At 34.1% G+C, this 17,955-nt stretch overlaps 1 protein-coding gene across 1 annotated transcript; it reads left to right on the forward strand.

Annotated features, from left to right (window-relative positions):
* The first annotated feature begins 5,326 nt into the window (after window positions 1–5,326).
* LOC139850031 (uncharacterized) lies at window positions 5,327–7,423 on the forward strand. Its single transcript, XM_071839630.1, has 3 exons — window positions 5,327–5,959; window positions 6,115–6,294; window positions 6,885–7,423. The coding sequence occupies exons 1-3, from the start codon at window positions 5,327–5,329 to the stop codon at window positions 7,335–7,337; spliced, it is 1,266 nt and encodes a 421-aa protein (XP_071695731.1). The 3' UTR covers window positions 7,338–7,423.
* The last annotated feature ends 10,532 nt before the right edge of the window (window positions 7,424–17,955 follow it).

Genomic DNA, 17,955 nt, shown 5'->3' on the forward strand with positions numbered 1-17,955 from the left:
TCGAATGTGATATGCAGGGAATCAGTTTCAGTGAGTACTTTCATGAGCTTGCTTCAACATCAGAGCTATATTCTTAGCATATTTTATTTGTATGTTCTTGATCTTTTATATATACAAATTTTACTAAAGTTTTATGTTTTTGCCAACTGTTGGTTCCATATGTATATTGTTTTTTCAGGTATCCATGCAAAATTCAACTAGCTACCTTGTGCACTTCCAAGGCTAAAGGTCGAAAATCCGCCATCAATAAATCTTAACATTCATGTATGTAATGTTTTGCTGCTATCATGGGAAACTAAGATTAATATAGCTCCTTGCATCTTCTTCATATGCTGCGAACTCTTGTTTAGAGTCTTGATACTTAGGCGTTATTCTTTTAGAATTTTTTTTTTCAACCGATAATCATAGATTTGTTATGGGATAATTTAAATTCTTTTATAGAACTAGTTATTGACTTTAATGATCAAATCTCAACTAAAATCAGCTAAAAGTTGGGGGTATTGTTTCTTCGCGGACATATGATAAATTTGTAAAATTAGAACGATAGCTAGAAGATTAACCATGCCCTACACAAGACGTAGATACAAAAGTATGTATCTGGCCAAATCAAACTTGGACGTGTTTGTGTAGTTTTCATTTCATATCAGGTGTGGTGGACAAGAATGGCTGTTGTTAGCTTTCTTTCTTTTGGTTTGTGATTTGGTTTGCTTATTTTGTATGGTGAATGTGTTTGGTGTGTTTTGTTTTGTTTAGGTGATTGTTTTGGTTGTTGTTTGCCGTAGTTGGTGTTTTGTAGACGCTTTTGTGTCGTGTTTTCGTTTTGCTAAGTCAAGGCTCGTCTCCATATAGTTTCCTTAGTTGGGTAGGCGTGTGGTTTTCTTGCAAGGAGCCTCGGCGGTTTCCGTTATATTCTCTCGGTTAGGCTCTATCATTTCTGATGAAATCATCATGGTTAATATAAAGTTTCGTTAAATTTGTCAAAAAGAAAAGAAAAAAAAAATAGACCAATTTTGCCTTTTCCTTTGTAGCTCACTTATTATTATTCTAGATAAGGTAATTTACTTAAGACAAAATTGCACTGTTGATCCTTCATCTTTATATTAAACGACACATGTAATCTTTTTCTTTTTTTTACGTCGTTGACCCTCATTTATCAACTTTTGACATGGACGGCCCTGTCACTAACTTTTGTTAGTATTCGCCCGTTAAGTGACCTCATGTGCGACACACATGAGGGTATAATCGTCATTCTATCATCCTTATTCATCTTCATCTACATCTTCTATCTTTATCAAAAATCATAAACCCTAAGTATTAACACCTAAAAATTATCGACACTTAACCAAATAAGAAAAGTAATTTGAGGCACGATTTTAATTGTAACCAAGCAGATCATATTGAGGCACGATTTCAGTTGTAATCCACCTAGGATTCTACAGCCTTGAGGTATAACCTAAAATGGGTCAACAGAACATACCCGGAATGGGTCAACAGAACATACCTGAAATGGGTCAATGTAACATGCAAGTTGAAAATAGCAGCAACTTAAGGTTGCATCTATATTGTTTAACACTCGCGATTCAAACAGTAATGGTAACTTAAAGTTAAAAAATTAAATTTGCAGCTCTAAAACAAACTATATTTATCATAATAGTTAACCAAAGATGATCAAATTGACCTAAGTGTTGATAATTTTTAGGTGTTAATACTCAGGGTTTATGATTATTGTTAAGGATAGAAAATGAAGATGAAGATGGAGATGATGAAGGCTGATATAATGACAAAAATATCCTCACATGTGTGCACATCAAGTCACTTTAACGGTTAAAAACTAACAAAAGTTAGTGACGGGATCATCCGTGTCGAAAGTTGATAAATGAGGGTCAACAAAGTCAAAAAAGGTTAACTGTGTCATTTGATACAAAGATGAAGGACCAATAGTGCAATTTTGTATTTACTTTATTTATCTACACATTTCAGTCACTACTATTTTTACCAATTGAAGTAACACAGTCACTACTATTTTTACCAATTGAAGTAACACTATCTATTAGACATACTTAACTCTTGAATAAAGCCTCTAAAATTACTTTTCTACCATAATTACATACAAGAGCCTTCGCACCTCCTACCGTCGACTTTAGCAGGCGGTCCACAAATACTCCCTCTCTCATCTCTTCTCTGTTTATACTCATCTACTTTAATTTCCTTCGGCAAGTTTTTATTGAATTTCTGTTTTGGATCGGTATTTTTTAGTTTTCTTTTTAGGTAGATTAAGGTCGTGAAGGTGGTAATTTCGGGAGGATCTTTAGTTCGAGGCGTGCAAAGGATGTTAGGTGGTTTTGGGTGGTGGTTTTTGGGTGGTGGTTTTCGGATGGTGGTTTTTAGGTGGTCCTAATCGGTGTTCAGGGTAGTTTCAGATGGCTTTCATCGTGTTTTTGGATGTTTTCGAGTGTTATTATAAGGTTTCAAGTGGTTTTCATTTTCGTTTCGGTTGGATTAGAAGGTTTCAAGTGTTTTCCATGTTGAGATGATGCTATAACTTGTAACAACGTTAGCTAGTTAAAAGTGATGCCAAATTAGAATTGACAATAATGCCGTCACATGCTTCAGCATGTGCCATCAGTTAACATGACTTTTAAATAGATAGGACTCCCCGTGCAGCCATAGGCGAAACTACATGGGGACAGAGGGGGGCGCCGGCCCCCGGTGGATTTTTTTTAGTGTAAAAATTTTGGATTTTTTGACTTTGCCTCCGGTGGATATTTTTTTCTCCAAAACTTACATATTTTGTGCCCAAACCTTCAAATTTTGCCCAAAAATCTCCGACTTTTGCCCAAAAACCTTCAAATTTTGCCAAAAAACCTTCAACTTTTGCCCAAAAATCTTCATAATTTGCCTAAAAACCTTAATTGTTTGCCCCAAAACTGCCATATTTTGTCCAAAAAAACATTTTTGCCCCGGTGAAAAAAAAATTCCCGTGCCGCCACTGCGGTGCAGCGCTTGCATACTACAAGGACTCCCAATGTTATAAAAATAGTTTTGAACTTAGGAAGCTTTATGGAACAAACCACAGGTACTCTTGGCGCAATTTTGTTTATTTCTGAGCTCAATTTTGTCTACTTATTATAATAATAAGAAATTGTAATACGTAAGTTAATAGTAAGTCATGATTAATGATTAACTAGTCCGCACCGGCCCGCGCGTTGCGGCGGGAGCTTTCGAGTTGCGTATTCATATTTAACGTAGCGTTGTGTATTTACAGAGGGGAACACGTCACATGTGTTAAGCGCCGTTTTAGATGTCGTTGTGTTAAGCGTTTATTAAAAAGTATCCGTTTCGAACGTAGTTAGTTTTGTTTTGTTCAATAAATTTTTTCGAGTGTAACGGTGCTGTCGGAAAAATTTAACTCGCGGCAAGCAGAAAGATACGGGTTGTCGTTGTATTTAGCGTTTTTTAAAAAGTGTCCGTTTCGAACGTGGTTAGTTTCGTTTTATTCATAAATTATTTCGAGTCTGACGCTGCCGTCGAAAAAATTTAACTCGTGGTGAGCGGGAAGTTACGGGTTGTCGTTGTTTAGTGTTTTTTCAAAAATTGTCCGTTTCGCGTATAGTTAGTCCCGTTGGGTTCGTAAGATTTTTACGAATTAAACGGTGGTCTCGGAAAAATTTAACTCGCACCGAGCGAGAAGATATGTACCGTTATAAATTCGGGTGGAATTACTTTCTTTTATTGTAATAAAATTATATATTTACACTTTTAACCTCTGAAAAAATGTAAACTTGAGGGGTCGTTGTATAAATGTAGCCGAAGTTGAGGGTGTGAACGCAAACTCAAAATAATTGAAACTATACACTTTCCATCACAATGTATGTAAGTGTTAATGTTAATGTTAATTGATTACGGAGTACGTATTTCCGTATATTAAGTAACTCGAAAGTTAAGTGAGTTTAATTGATCGGATTTTACTGGATAATGCATCACGGGGCGGTTACCGATGATTGCGGATTTTTTTCTCGCCCTGATTGTGTCCCACATTTTATGACATTTAAACCCTAAATCAAAATTACGACGACGCAACGGCAACGACACTCGATTTTACTTCATCTTGTTCAATTCATCAATTGAAACCTTTTCATCAAAGGTATTTTATCTCTTAACATTTTTGTATGTAGTGAACCGAGTCCAATCTCTTAACTCCTGTTGTGGTTTCTTCAAATTTTTGTTTACTAATTTACATATTATGTACCGTATCTTCTGTTTTTAGTCTCTTATTACTTTATTAGTTTACTAGTTATTATGATTTTTATTGTTCAGGATAGATATATGTAGTTATATATGATTACCTTGAGAATGTACGTTTTGAATTTTGATATAGTGTAATGATGTTGTTGCTTGATATTATTCAAAATGACATCATGTGGTTTCTTCGAATTGTTGTTTACTGATTTACATATTATGTATCGTATATTCGGTTTTACGTCTCTTAGTTTACTACTGCTAGTTTTTATTATTTTTATTATTCAGGATAGATAGATGTAATATAAAAGTATGTTTCGATATAGTGTGATGATGTTGTTGGATGATATTATTCAATTTGACATCATCTGACACGGATGAATATAATGTGAAATCTGCAGAACTATTAGTAATGATTCATAATTGTATACTAAATGCAAATTACTAGTTAAAAATGCAAGTACATACACCACTGCCACAAATATATATATTATATATATATATATATATATATATATATATATATATATATATATATATATATATATATATATATATATATAATCCACTCATATGTAGTTGAAATTCACGGATATGAACAATTAATTTAAGTACTCAAGTCAACAGCGTTTATTCTAATTGTTACATGCTATTAAATTGCAGCCTTTGAAGATGATAAGAGAAGGCAAGACGATGGTTTAGCAATCTGTGTTCGATTTCATATTTGTATTAAGGTGATTAGTGGTAGGGAATGGATTCTAGGCATAGTAAAATGAGAACAAATGTAGAAGGTGATAGATTAAGTAGCTTACCAGACGAACTTATTCATAAGATCCTCTCTTTTATTGACATTCAAGAGGTTATTAGCATGAGTGCATTATCATCTAGATGGAGGTATGTTTGGACTTCGTTGCCTTATCTCAATTTCTCAAGCGAGGATTTCTACATCGATGACAAAGAGGATTTCTTTCTTAGAAGATTTATCAAATTTGCTATGAATGTGTTGTCCCGTCGTAACACTCAAGTTTAAGTTTCTTCAATCAATCTCGGTTGTGATATGTGTGAGTCGGCTCATGTCAAAACAATTATGGAATACGCATTCTCTAACCATGTCGAACGTATGGCTCTTACACGTCTGTCCTCTAGCAACTGTGATTTCCCCCTGTCCCTCTTTAGTTCTGAGTCCCTCAAACATCTCACCTTGACAGGCTCTCAATACGGTCACTTGTTAATCTGTGCATCAACATGGGAGCTCCTAGCTTTAACAACATTATATCTTGATTATGTCACATTTTATGATGATGATGATACTGATCGTAAGGGCGTTGGTCTTTTTTCCAAGTGCATAAACTTGCAGAATCTCACCTTGATACACTGTGAGGTGAAGGGATTGGATGGTTTTTATATAAGTCATCCCACAATTTCTAAACTCGCGCTTGAATATGGAGATGGGAAGGTTGTAAATGTGGTAGCACCTAAACTGGTGAATCTTATCATTAGGGACTGCGGACGTAAACATCTTATTTCTGCACCTGAACTTGTATACTTTCATTTTAAAGGTTTTAATCCTTTGGATGTCTCTGCAGATGGTTTTCCTTTATTGGAGACCATGAATCTTTGTATTGAAAATCTTGAAAAGGGGGATGTGCATAAAATTGTCAGTTTTTATCAACAGCTCATCACTGTCAAATTTCTGACAGTTAACTTGGAACTCGTTGAGGTATGTAGTTCTTTATGTTAATATATCATTATTGTTAAGATTTGGCATCTGAATAACAACGTACTAATATTCATTGATGAATTTTTGTACACGTAACGAGGAAATTGGCATTAACTCTTTCTGTCTGTGATTATCTTATGATAATCCTTTTGCAGTTTCTTTCCTCTCAATCGAAATTGATATCACAGCAACCTTCTCCGTTTGCTAACTTAAGGAGTTTAAAGATTTATCCAGAAAATTTAGATATTGATCGGAAAAGATCTATGTCTACTAAAGTCAAAAACTATTTTCTAAGTCATTCTCCGGGTGCTGCGTTTACTATGATCCCACGTGAGGTATGTACATTTTACACCATTATAAATGCTTATCTGCCATGATTATTTATTGTTGTTACTTAAAGTTGTAAAGATTAATGAAACGTAATCGGCATATCGCTTATACCCTCGTCTTACATTTTAATAGAACTGAACTTAACGAGTTTAGGTCACCTGATCAGCCTTTATCTCAGTCTGTCGTATATCTTCAAGCTGAAACAGTGTGTTTTTTTTATTAGAATTTAGTTTGACTGCTGTATTTGAGTCTATTAAAAAACAGGTTCAAGTCTTTGTTTTTTCAGTGGTTAGCAAACGTGTTTTATCATGACATGAGATATTTTCACCGAGAGAAATATTGCGTTGATTGATCGAGTTTAAGTGGGTTGCGGTTGAGATTGAGATTTCAAGCTTACGTTCTAGATGGTTAGATTTTGTTTTTGAAGAATAAATTTTTCATTCTCTAACATGTTTTCATTTTGTTGTTTTACAGTAATGACAACTTTTTTTGTGCATAAATGTATTCTTGAATCACAAGTGTGATATATGCATATTGAATTATTGATATAAGAATTTATGATGACAAATGGAAATTGTTGTTATGAGTGCTGCAGGAGGCTAGATGTTTGTCAATGGCTAGATGCTTACGTGACTTCATTGCAAACTCTCGGGTGTGGCTAAAGAGAGAGAAACTTGGTATACAGAGGAATATGGCTCGTATAGGTCAAGATAAACCGCAAGTTGAGAACCAGATGGCACAACAAGGGACACAAATGCAACATCACTTTTGGGGCTTGACAGCACCAATTAAGAGCTGGTGGATAGATATGAAATTGGAGATTGACTTAGGGAAATCAAAAATTGATGACATCGTTACAAGGTTGGAATTTATTCAAGGTAAAATTGTGCAAATTCCTGCATCAAAAAGAGATATGGTTCTTGCACCTTTTATTAGTCTGATTGCAGAGGCTAACACTGTTATATGTGAAATAATGGAGTGCATGAAGATCCAATTTAGTGCAGACCAAAGCAAGCTAAATGTCTGCTTTCAAGATCTTATTGCATAGCGTTAATCTTCATGCAAGTTTTTGATTTCCCACGTACTCGCTTATTAGAACTTCATTTAGTAGAATCTCATTATCAATTATCATGAAATGGAACTTGAAAACCTATCTACTTTATTTTCTATTATCTCTGTTAATTGTATCTTGTTGGAGTTTTATGTGTAGACACGGATTCATTTTGTTTTAAAAGTTATGTCCTTGGAGTACCTTCTTGTTATTGATTCTAGTTTTATATGAAAGAGAGTCTTCCTTTGGTTGAATCACTTTATATGAAAACAAATATGTGTCAAAACTATTGGTTGCCAGATTTAGAAATGGAACCTGAACGATCCTCAAACCCTCGTAAAAATCAACTTACAACGTCAATTATAGTATAATCATGGAGGTAATTGCATATTAACCAAGTGTTTAATCCATAATTTATGGTTTTCCAGGATGATCAGATGGTGCGGTTAATCTGGTTATCATGTCATTATAATTGATCTACCATCTTTACTTTACTATTTAAGTTAATACATGGAGTTTGTGATGCTCCAGAATTCAGGGAAGGTTTGTTTACTTGTAGATGAAAATGTGGGAAAGCTTAGATCTTTGATGATGATAATTGAGTGGTACTTTGAATAACAACAGAGTCAATATGATACTTTAAATTATAATATATACATACATACATTATAATATTTGTTTAAAATTTCCGGTTTTAATGAAGTATCCAAAACCAAAATGATGCTTTTGATTAAGTAAAGAGCTCATCCAAATGCTTAGGTCCTCGTACCTTAAGTAACAGACATTAAGTGACTTACATCAAGTAACAGGCTCGAAATATGTTTTAAGAGAACTGTGTTCACACAAACACTTGTTTATAATTATATTATTTAATATTTTATAATTGTATGTATTTTAAGTCAACATCAAAAAAGGTAACTTACTTTCTTACTTCTGTCAATTCAACAACAACAACAAAACCCAATACCACATAAGTGGTGTATGGAGAAGTGAGATGTAGACAATCCTTCCCCTATCCGGAAATAAAGACAAGTCATTTCTCCACTTAGAGTGAAAACACTCTCAAAAGTAGAGAAAGTCATCTCTCTCTGTTCGACGGATAGAGAGATTGCTTCCGAGTGGACCTCCGGCCAATAAGTAGGAAAAAAGTTTTTAAAAAAATAAAATTGAATTAAAAATAAAATTGAGACGCCATGAAAATGGTAAAATCAAATTTTCATGGGTTTTAAATCCTGCCTGAAATTTGATTTAGACTCTTACAGTCAGTTAAGTCGTCAATAAATCGACGCTAGCTATCGACTCAATAACTATAACTAGAGCCTTTTACTTCTGTCAATTCTTCACTCTAATTGATCATTTTTAAATTCTCAATAAATCATACTTTGTTTTCAATATCTATTCTAGTTCAAAGATGACGATAACCGAATTTGTAGCAACGATGATTTGCTTTATAAGTATACTAAAACCCATCATTAGTTACGGTTTCTTTCCCGAATTACCATCTCACCCGATCTCGTTTATTTCTTTCTTGTTCAAGTTTTTGGGCTGGGTTTCTCACGTCTTTGTTGTTGCTTAGTTGTTGATAAAGTATTAGCGTATGATATTACTCGAATTATACATATTGTTGGTTAGTAATCCAATGATAATGTTCAAATGTTAATCACTTTGTTTTGATGATGACACCAAACCTTAAGTGCTTAATGCGTATAGAACAACACAAGTTTACAAGCCTACATGATCTTTAGCAAATCACCAATATACATAATAAACAAGTCAAAAGAGTCCTTTGCAAAACCCAGAAAGTACACGGTTAGGTCCACGGTCGACCGCAGGTTGTTCTGTCCAAATTTCTTGACCAAATAATGTTTGATCACTTTGGGCATCTATAATTAACGAAACTTTTTTCAACATACTTACAATAGTTATCCCTTTCATATCAAAAAGAGTTTTGGTCACTAGAACGCTAATCTCACCTAATGACGCCTTAATGATACTTTAGCTTGCAACTAAGGTTAAACACATAAGTGTTGCAAAATATCCTTGTGTACCTAATTGCAAATCATCCTTTTAAATCTAAAATATATCTAGACATGTTTAGATGGTCATTAAGTCCCAAATAAAGAGATGCTCTCCTCTTAACCCTTAAGCATTACTTGTATGATTAAGTATGGTTAATGCAACTCCCAAAGACTCTTTGACTAAATTCAAAATAGTCTCATTTTACTTGTTACAAGCAACCAATGAGGCATGATGCTTCCATCAAAGTATTGACAAATTGTTGAAGACATGAGATATGATGTTTGGAGTGTTGTGGTTTGTCAAAGAATAAAAATTTGCATTTGCCACTATGAGAAATCAATGACACAATAGAAGGACAATGAGACTTTCCTCTTTTGCAAGCATATGTCAATCTCCATGAATGCATCCAAGATAAAAAATATGTAGATTGTTTCAGATGTTTTTGACTTCTAATTGCAGCCATCCAATAGAGGAAAGTGACAAAAATAAAGGTCTCAAACGGCCATAAAATCAGAGGTCAGAACCTGCACGGTTGAACCACGATCGACCGTGTGGTGAGCCACACAGGGCCTGGACAGATTTTCTCTTGCTTATATAAACCAAGCCTTGAAGCAATTGAAGACTCACCTCATGCACTTATATTTTCATATATATTCAGATATCATTCAAATATTATTGTAAACTATTTAGAGTAATTCTAGTAAGAGTGATTGTAAACTTAGTTGTGAGTTTACTTGTAAGCTATCTTTTTAAAGGGATCTAGAAGGTTCTTAAGGTTTCACTAAGTTGGAGCATTAGGATCTTGTGGTAAGAGCATTTGGTGATTGTGAATTCTTCAAAGGGACGTAAGAGTTCATAAGTCACGACTTATCGAGGAACTAGTGTTATACCCGAACACTCCACCGAGTTTGGAGTATCATAGTGAAGTTAACTCTCAATTCGTTGGAATTGGGGAGTGGATTAAGGAAGATTAGTTAACATCTTCCCGAACCGCTATAAATCTCTGTGTTTGTTCTCTTATCCCTTATCTTTACATTTATATTACTCGTGAACAAACAATTCAAATCTTACTATAGTCATCTAAAGTTCTAAATCGAAAAGATTTGTAAAAATCAACTAAGTAACTATCCACCCAACCCCTCTATTACTTACACATATAATCCTCGCAACATCCGTCTTCATTTAGCTAAGTTTTGATGAAAATAATGCATGATATCGTTGGTTTTGAGCTGAAATGATGGTTCAAAGCTAATAGCATAGATTGGTGCAAAATTGACCAAGTCTTGAGCCAAAATGTATAAAAATTGATTAAGTGTTGAAACCTGGGTTCAAGAACGTCGTTCTACTGTTTGGAACGACGTTTCTTTGTGCTTCATATCAAGAACGGCGTTCCTTAATTTGTTAGGGTGCAAACCAAAGTCCCACATCGGTCATGGGACAAAATAAATGTATGTATATAAGTTTAAGGGAAAAGTCATTCTATCACCAATTGGTTTTATAAAAGGATGGACTCTTGGGCTTATATTGCAGGACATTGTGTTTGGGCTATACGATCCTTACAAATGGTATCAGAGCCAGGTTATAGCCCCGATGTGGTGGACAGCGCAGTCGGCGCACCCCTGAGCGCACGCAGCGACGTGGCGCGACCCTGGCATGATGAGTTGATCCTAGAAGCCTTGTATCGAAATCTCCCTGCCCTCCCACCAGGTTGAGAGTTCTGAGTTGGCGGCGGTAAAGGTTGGATCCGGACTATCGTTGGAGGGGAGACCCAGATGGACTCGGGTTTGAGGGGGGGTTTGTTAGGGTGCAAACCAAAGTCCCACATCGGTCATGGGACAAAATAAATGTATGTATCTAAGTTTAAGGGAAAAGTCATTCTATCACCAATTGGTTTTAAAAAATGATGGACTCTTGGACTTATATTGCAGGACATTGTGTTTGGGCTATACGATCCTTACATAATTATGACAAGAGACTGTATATGTTAGAAATAAACAAACAAAAGAGACAAAAGTATAAAAGGGAATGTTACTTTAAGGAGTAATCCCACTTTGAATCAGGAAAAAGGTACTCTTCATCATGTCTAGGACATAAGGGTCACAACTCACAAGTAAACAATTTACAGCAGTACAAAAACAATAGCAACAAGATGGGAGTCATCTAACGGTAACAAGGTTAATAGCAACAGCCAAATGTAGTCATCAAAATGGATAGATTCCTTTCTTTGTACACATCTCATATAAGGCTCCTTACCTTGTTTAGAATAGGATTGCAATATATATATAACAACATCATTGTAAAGATCATAAAAAAAAAATCTAATACAAAATGTAGTCCTTCAAGTTTATTGTTCTCTTTTATCTTTTTCAAGTTTACAACTTAGATCAAGATCAGTTAACATTCACTTCATTATCAATAAACAATCAATTCATCATCAATAAACAATCAAACATATTCCGCATATCAATTGTTAACATGGTATCAGAGCTAACGGTGTCAATCTTGGATCAAGACAACCGATTATAAGCTTCAATCATGTACCAAAGTGAGCTGCCATGTTGAATAAGTGACGGTAGCTTGGAAAGGCCGAAGCAAAAAGCTTCTTAAATCAAACTACCATGTCAAAAATGACGGTAGCTCAAATCAAGGCCAAAATCACCGGTTACCAAGCAACATATAATAGTTGCGGTTGCCATGGTGAGTATATTGTGCCTTTAGAACAAAGAAAAAGTGGGATTTGCAGCCGTGGGTAACCAAGAGGCTACCAACAACGGTGGCCATCACCAACCATCAAAATAGTCATTGCCAATGGGGCTTTGCCTCATTGGTCACCATGTTAACATGGTGTTCGAGGAGACCAAGGGTTCGAGTCTCGGGGGGGGGGGGATTTTCGTGAATTAACTCTAACCACTAACATTGCCTTTAAAAAAAAAAAAAAAAAAACAACGGTGGCCATCACCAACCATCAAAATAGTCAACGGCGACCATAGGTGATTACCTGGAACCGGAAAAAAAGAAAAGAAATAAAAAAACCTGAACGGCAGCGACGACAACGGAGGTTGTAAAGTATCGAGTAAATCTTCAATTCAGATCTGTTCACTACCATCGTTAGCGGTTTAGAATGATCTGAACGATTTAAACCCAAATCAGGTGGGTTGTCGCCGGAAAACCTAAACCTTCACCTCCACCGATGATTATGGTGGTCACCACTGCACCACCGTCAGAAGCTACCGCCGTAGATTTTCCGGATGTTACTCACCTTGGATTTTCCACCGTTCTATGGTGTTGCTTGTTGTGGTTAATTCGTGGTGGTGGTGTCCATCCAGGGAGGTTTGGTTTCTTCGAACACTGCCTTGTAGTTTGATTTTAAAAGACGTTTTTTATTTGAGTTGATTTTATTGTTTGGTTGAAAAATAATGGTGTTCTTCACCTTCAAACACTTTTGTCATTTATTGTTTGATCTGATCAAAAAGGTAGTCAAAAGGTTGGTTATTAAATTGTTTTTAAATAAAAAAAAATCCTGTTTAACACGTTGCACATGACTCTTCAAGTGATGTGGAGTCAAAAAAAGTGGTCAAAATGGCCTTTCAAAAGGGGGAAAAGTGGTCAAATCTTTTTTCAAATAATCAGAATTTTTTTTTTTCTTGTGACAACCGACCTTTAGCTTTGTCAATATTTTGGGAAATTCACTTTTTACAATTTCATTTCATTGGTTATTGGGTGAGAAGTGAGAACACTTGAGTTGTGAAAGGTCATAAAAAGAAGATTCTAAAATAACCATATTTTTTAATTTAAATTAAATTTAAAGCTTAAATGAAAAAAGGATGGTTAAATTGTTTTTGTTTTAAAAATCTGATTTTCGGCATTTCTTGATTAAAAGACTTTTAAGTCAAAATTGAGTAAATGTTTCTTGTTATAATATATAAATATATATATATAAATGGATAGTCAATTATTGATACACAAAAGTAATATTATTGTATTACCTAAACTTGTGATATTTTTGCTATAAATAACCATGAATGCAAGCATTAAACTTGCACCATTTTCTCACACTTACAAAGTGTTTCTTTCTTTCTCTCCATTATCATCTTTATTCTTACACTTCATTATTAGTATTCTAAATCAAGAATCAAATCACTAAAGGTAGTTATAAGCCTACTGAATTATAACATCAAGAATCAAACCACTAAAGGTAGTTATAAGCATAAATGTTTTTTTTTTCTTTTTTCTTTTTTCAAAATTTTTAAAATTCTTTAACCCCAACACACAAGTGAGGGGGAGTTTGATCATAATGTCATTGTGTGTTGGTGAAAAAGAAATATGATTACAAAGTCACTAATCCTTATTTTTTATGATTGTTTCCGGTACATATCCAACACACGGGTGAGGGGGAGATTGATTCTAGCGTCACCGTGAGTTAATTACTGAAGCATATAATGGAATAGAGCAAGACACTGTCGGCCGAACCAAACAAGGTTCAAGTGGAGCTTGGTTCATGTCAGGAAACTTAAATACTTCTGGCGAACCAAATAACGTTCACGTTGAACTGGGTCCATGTCAGGAAAAGGAAACTCAAATATTCTAAGCGAACCAAACAAGGTTCAAGAATGAATTGGGTTCATGTTGGAATCTAAATATTCCTAGGCGAACCAATAAAGGTCTAAGTTGGACTGGGTTCATGTCTAGAAATTAAATACTTCTTGACGAACTAGTAAAGGTTCAAGATTGAACCGGGTTCATGTCGGGAGCTTGATGATCGAGGCAAATCAAAGAATTTCAAGTTGGGAATCGACTAAACAAGATTGAAGACTAGCTTGCAGCTAGTCCCAGAAAATTAGTGGACAGAAGACCCCTCAACGATGTATTGGGCAAGTTGAATTGTGGAAATCTCACTATTCAACTTGAGGGGGAGTGTTAGAAATAAACAAACAAAAGAGACAAAAGTATAAAAAGGAATGTTACTTTAAGGAGTAATCCCACTTTGAATCAGGAAAAAGGTACTCTTCATCATGTCTAGGACATAAGGGTCACAACTCACAAGTAAACAATTTACAGCAGTACAAAGTCAACAATAGCAACAAGATGGGAGTCATCTAACGGTAACAAGGTTAATAGCAACAGCCAAATGTAGTCATCAAAATGGATAGATTCCTTTCTTTGTACACATCTCATATAAGGCTCCTTACCTTGTTTAGAATAGGATTGCAATATATATAAAACAACATCATTGTAAAGATCATAAAAAAAAAAAATCTAATACAAAATGTAGTCCTTCAAGTTTATTGTTCTCTTTTATCTTTTTCAAGTTTACAACTTAGATCAAGATCAGTTAACATTCACTTCATTATCAATAAACAATCAATTCATCATCAATAAACAATCAAACATATTCCGCATATCAATGGTTAACAGTATAAAGATCAAGCATGAAATCAATGGACTCTTTTGAAACTATCATTTAGCATTCATGTTTTTACTTTAGTGTTTAAGTGCATTTACTTTGGTTATTTTACTTCACGAGTTTTGTCATTTGTAAGACATTGTTACTCTAATTTCTTTTTAAATAAATGAATGTTATATTTTAAAATCGTCGCATATTGAGTACATCGACTGGATTTTGACCTCTTATAACACAAAGCCACATTTGGACGGATGTTAGTATGTTACACCAAATAATTAGGAAATGACCAACAATATCTTCATCTTCATACTCCGTACAAAACTCAAAAGGGCCATTCTATGTTTGGCGTAGACTAGTGATCTACTGATATACTTAAAAGCATAATATATTATTTTTGATTTAATTTATTATTATTAAATTATTAATTATTATTATTATTCTTATTTATCTATTAATTAATTAACTTATAGAATAATAAACTAGTTGTTGAACCCTCGCTTCGCGCCGGGGGTTCGGTTTTCAATGTATTTTATTGCGTTTAGTTTGTAAAATTATTTCGTGGCTAAAGAATGATGTCGTTGAAGCGCAACTCGAGTCGAACTAAAAAGTATAACTCGTGAAAGATTTAAATGTTATTTTAAATTAACAATATATGTCCATCTCCGCGTTTAGCTATGTAATTATCGACTTTTGAAAATTTAACGCAAAATCAACGTGTATGAAAAGTACCCCAAATATTTAGCGTTTTTTAAAAAGCGTCGTTTTGCGTATAGTTAGTGACATTGTGTTCCTAAAATTATTTCGAGTTTAGCGATGGTGTCGGAAAAATTTAACTCGGTGCGATCGAGAAGATATGACCCGTTGAATATTTAGGTGAAGTTTATTTAAGATTTTTTATGAAAATAAGTATTTGACACTTTACCCCGTGTTTGGAGGGTCGATTTGAATATTTGAAAAAAGTGTGGAGGTCTTTGTTATTGTAGTGAAATTTAATTAGAATAAAAAAAATAAAAGAACGAAAATGACTCTAGTTACTATTTAATATTTTTGTGTATCACATATAGTGATAGTAATAGCAATAAAATGGCCCCATCCCATAACAATGTATTTTGACTAAAAAGGTCAAACTGTTGCAGAGTATCAGCAAAACTAAGAAATAAATCACTACGGCTACAAAGCGAGAGCCATACCCCTCATATGAATTCACCTTGTTTTTTCTTTTGTACTTTCTTGTGTACATGATAAATGTGATTCGAGGAGTTCAACATAGGTCCCTACAACGTTTAATCCATTCGGATCACCTACGACCCTTACATTTCTATATATTCTTTACTCCGCATAATAATACACAACTCCATGTTCATATATAACATCAGATTACAACCATCAACTAAACAGAAAGGCATAACCGGATCAATCTGGGTTCTGATGATATTCAGGCTTCAGTATCCTCGTTACAGAATCTACTAGAAAGCATACCAAATCTCATTATGAATCGTGTACATAATAAATATCTAACTTTACAGAAAGGCTCAATAGGTTCCAATTATATTAACAATTATATTAACTGCCATTCATGCTTCACTATCCTCATACTCCCCCATCACCAACAATTCATTACCCAATCAACTACCAGGCATACCAAAACTCTTTTTATGAATCATGTACATTTCTTAGTTCAGGATGGTGAATCGTGAAATATTTCTTAAATGATAACTAACAAAATTGAGTTTTGAATATTTGACTTATAGAAGTTGCATTACTTTGGCCTTAAATCACAATGGATAATTGGATCTGATTTACAATCCTGAAAACAGAAGATAGTTCTTGCCCCTGACAAATCATGAACAATCAAGAAGAGTGAGAAGTAATAAGAGACTAAATAAGAAACTATGACAAAATGTAGTTGTTTATTTGCATTATGCAAAATGGTCTGGTTGGTAACCGGTTAGGACAAAGGGAATAGTAACCATACTTTCTCATTTAGAAAATAGGAGTAACTAGTTGTGGAGCCTCGCTTCGCGCCGGAGGCTCCGTTTTGAATGCGAGTTAAAAAAAGTCTTGATCTATTTTGTAAAAAAGAATTTTTTTCGACATCTAACATTGAAGGATTGTTCCTTTGTGAAAGTTGCTTCTTATAGGGTTGTTTTTTTTTTTTAAGTTAGTTGATCTATTTTGTAAAAAAGATTGTTTTTAACATCTTTTGGCAGTATTTAAGGGTTGTTCATTTTATGAAAGTTGCCTCTTTTATCGTTGAGGAAGAAAAGAGAGAAGAAAAAAAAAAGTTAGCTGATTTTGTTCTAAAAAAGAATTGAATGGTTGGTTCGTTTACGAAAGATACTTATTTTATCGTTGGGGACAAAGAAAAAGTGAAATGACGAAAATACCCCTGATTACTATTGGTGAATATTGAAAAGTGTTTTGTGTAGTAGTATATATAGAAATTACTTTGGGTGGATAGTGAAAATTGTTTTGTGTATTAGTATGTATAGAAATTTATTTAGAACATGCTCTATATAATATTTGAATATGAATTCTTATAATAATAAGGGTTAGGTAGGTCACTGGTTTTAATGAGCCAACTCATACCGTATTGTACCAAGTGATTTAAAAAAATTAGTAGTCTGCGAACCTTGAATGCGAGTTAAAAAAAAGTCTCTATTTTGTAAAAAAAAAAAATTCGACATCTAACATTGAGGGTTGTTCCTTTGTGAAAGTTGCTTCTTTTAGTGTTTTTTTTTTTTAAAGTTAGTTTATCTATTTTGTAAAAAAAATTGTTTTTTGACATCTTTTGGTAGCATTGAAGGGTTGTTCATTTTATGAAAGTTGCCTCTTTTATCGTTGAGGAAGAAAAGAGAAGAAAAAAAAAGTTAGTTGATTTTTTTGTAAAAAAGAATTGAAGGGTTGGTTCTTTTACGAAAGATCCTTATTTCTATATATACTAATAGACAAAACACTATTTCACTATCCATCAATAGTAACTAGGGGTATTTTCGTCATCCCTGTTTTTTTTATCCTTACTATTTTTTTCTTTCTTTCTTAGTTTTTATTTAAAAAAAAAAAAAACAAATTTCCTACTTTTTGGCCGGAGGTCCACTCGGAAGCAATCTCTTTATCCGTCGAATAAAGACAGGGATGACTTTCTCTACTTTTCTGGGTGGTGAAATGACCTGTTTTTATTCTCGAGTAGGG

This window comes from Rutidosis leptorrhynchoides, chromosome 5, assembly GCF_046630445.1.
Source record: "Rutidosis leptorrhynchoides isolate AG116_Rl617_1_P2 chromosome 5, CSIRO_AGI_Rlap_v1, whole genome shotgun sequence".
Taxonomy (NCBI): domain Eukaryota; kingdom Viridiplantae; phylum Streptophyta; class Magnoliopsida; order Asterales; family Asteraceae; genus Rutidosis; species Rutidosis leptorrhynchoides.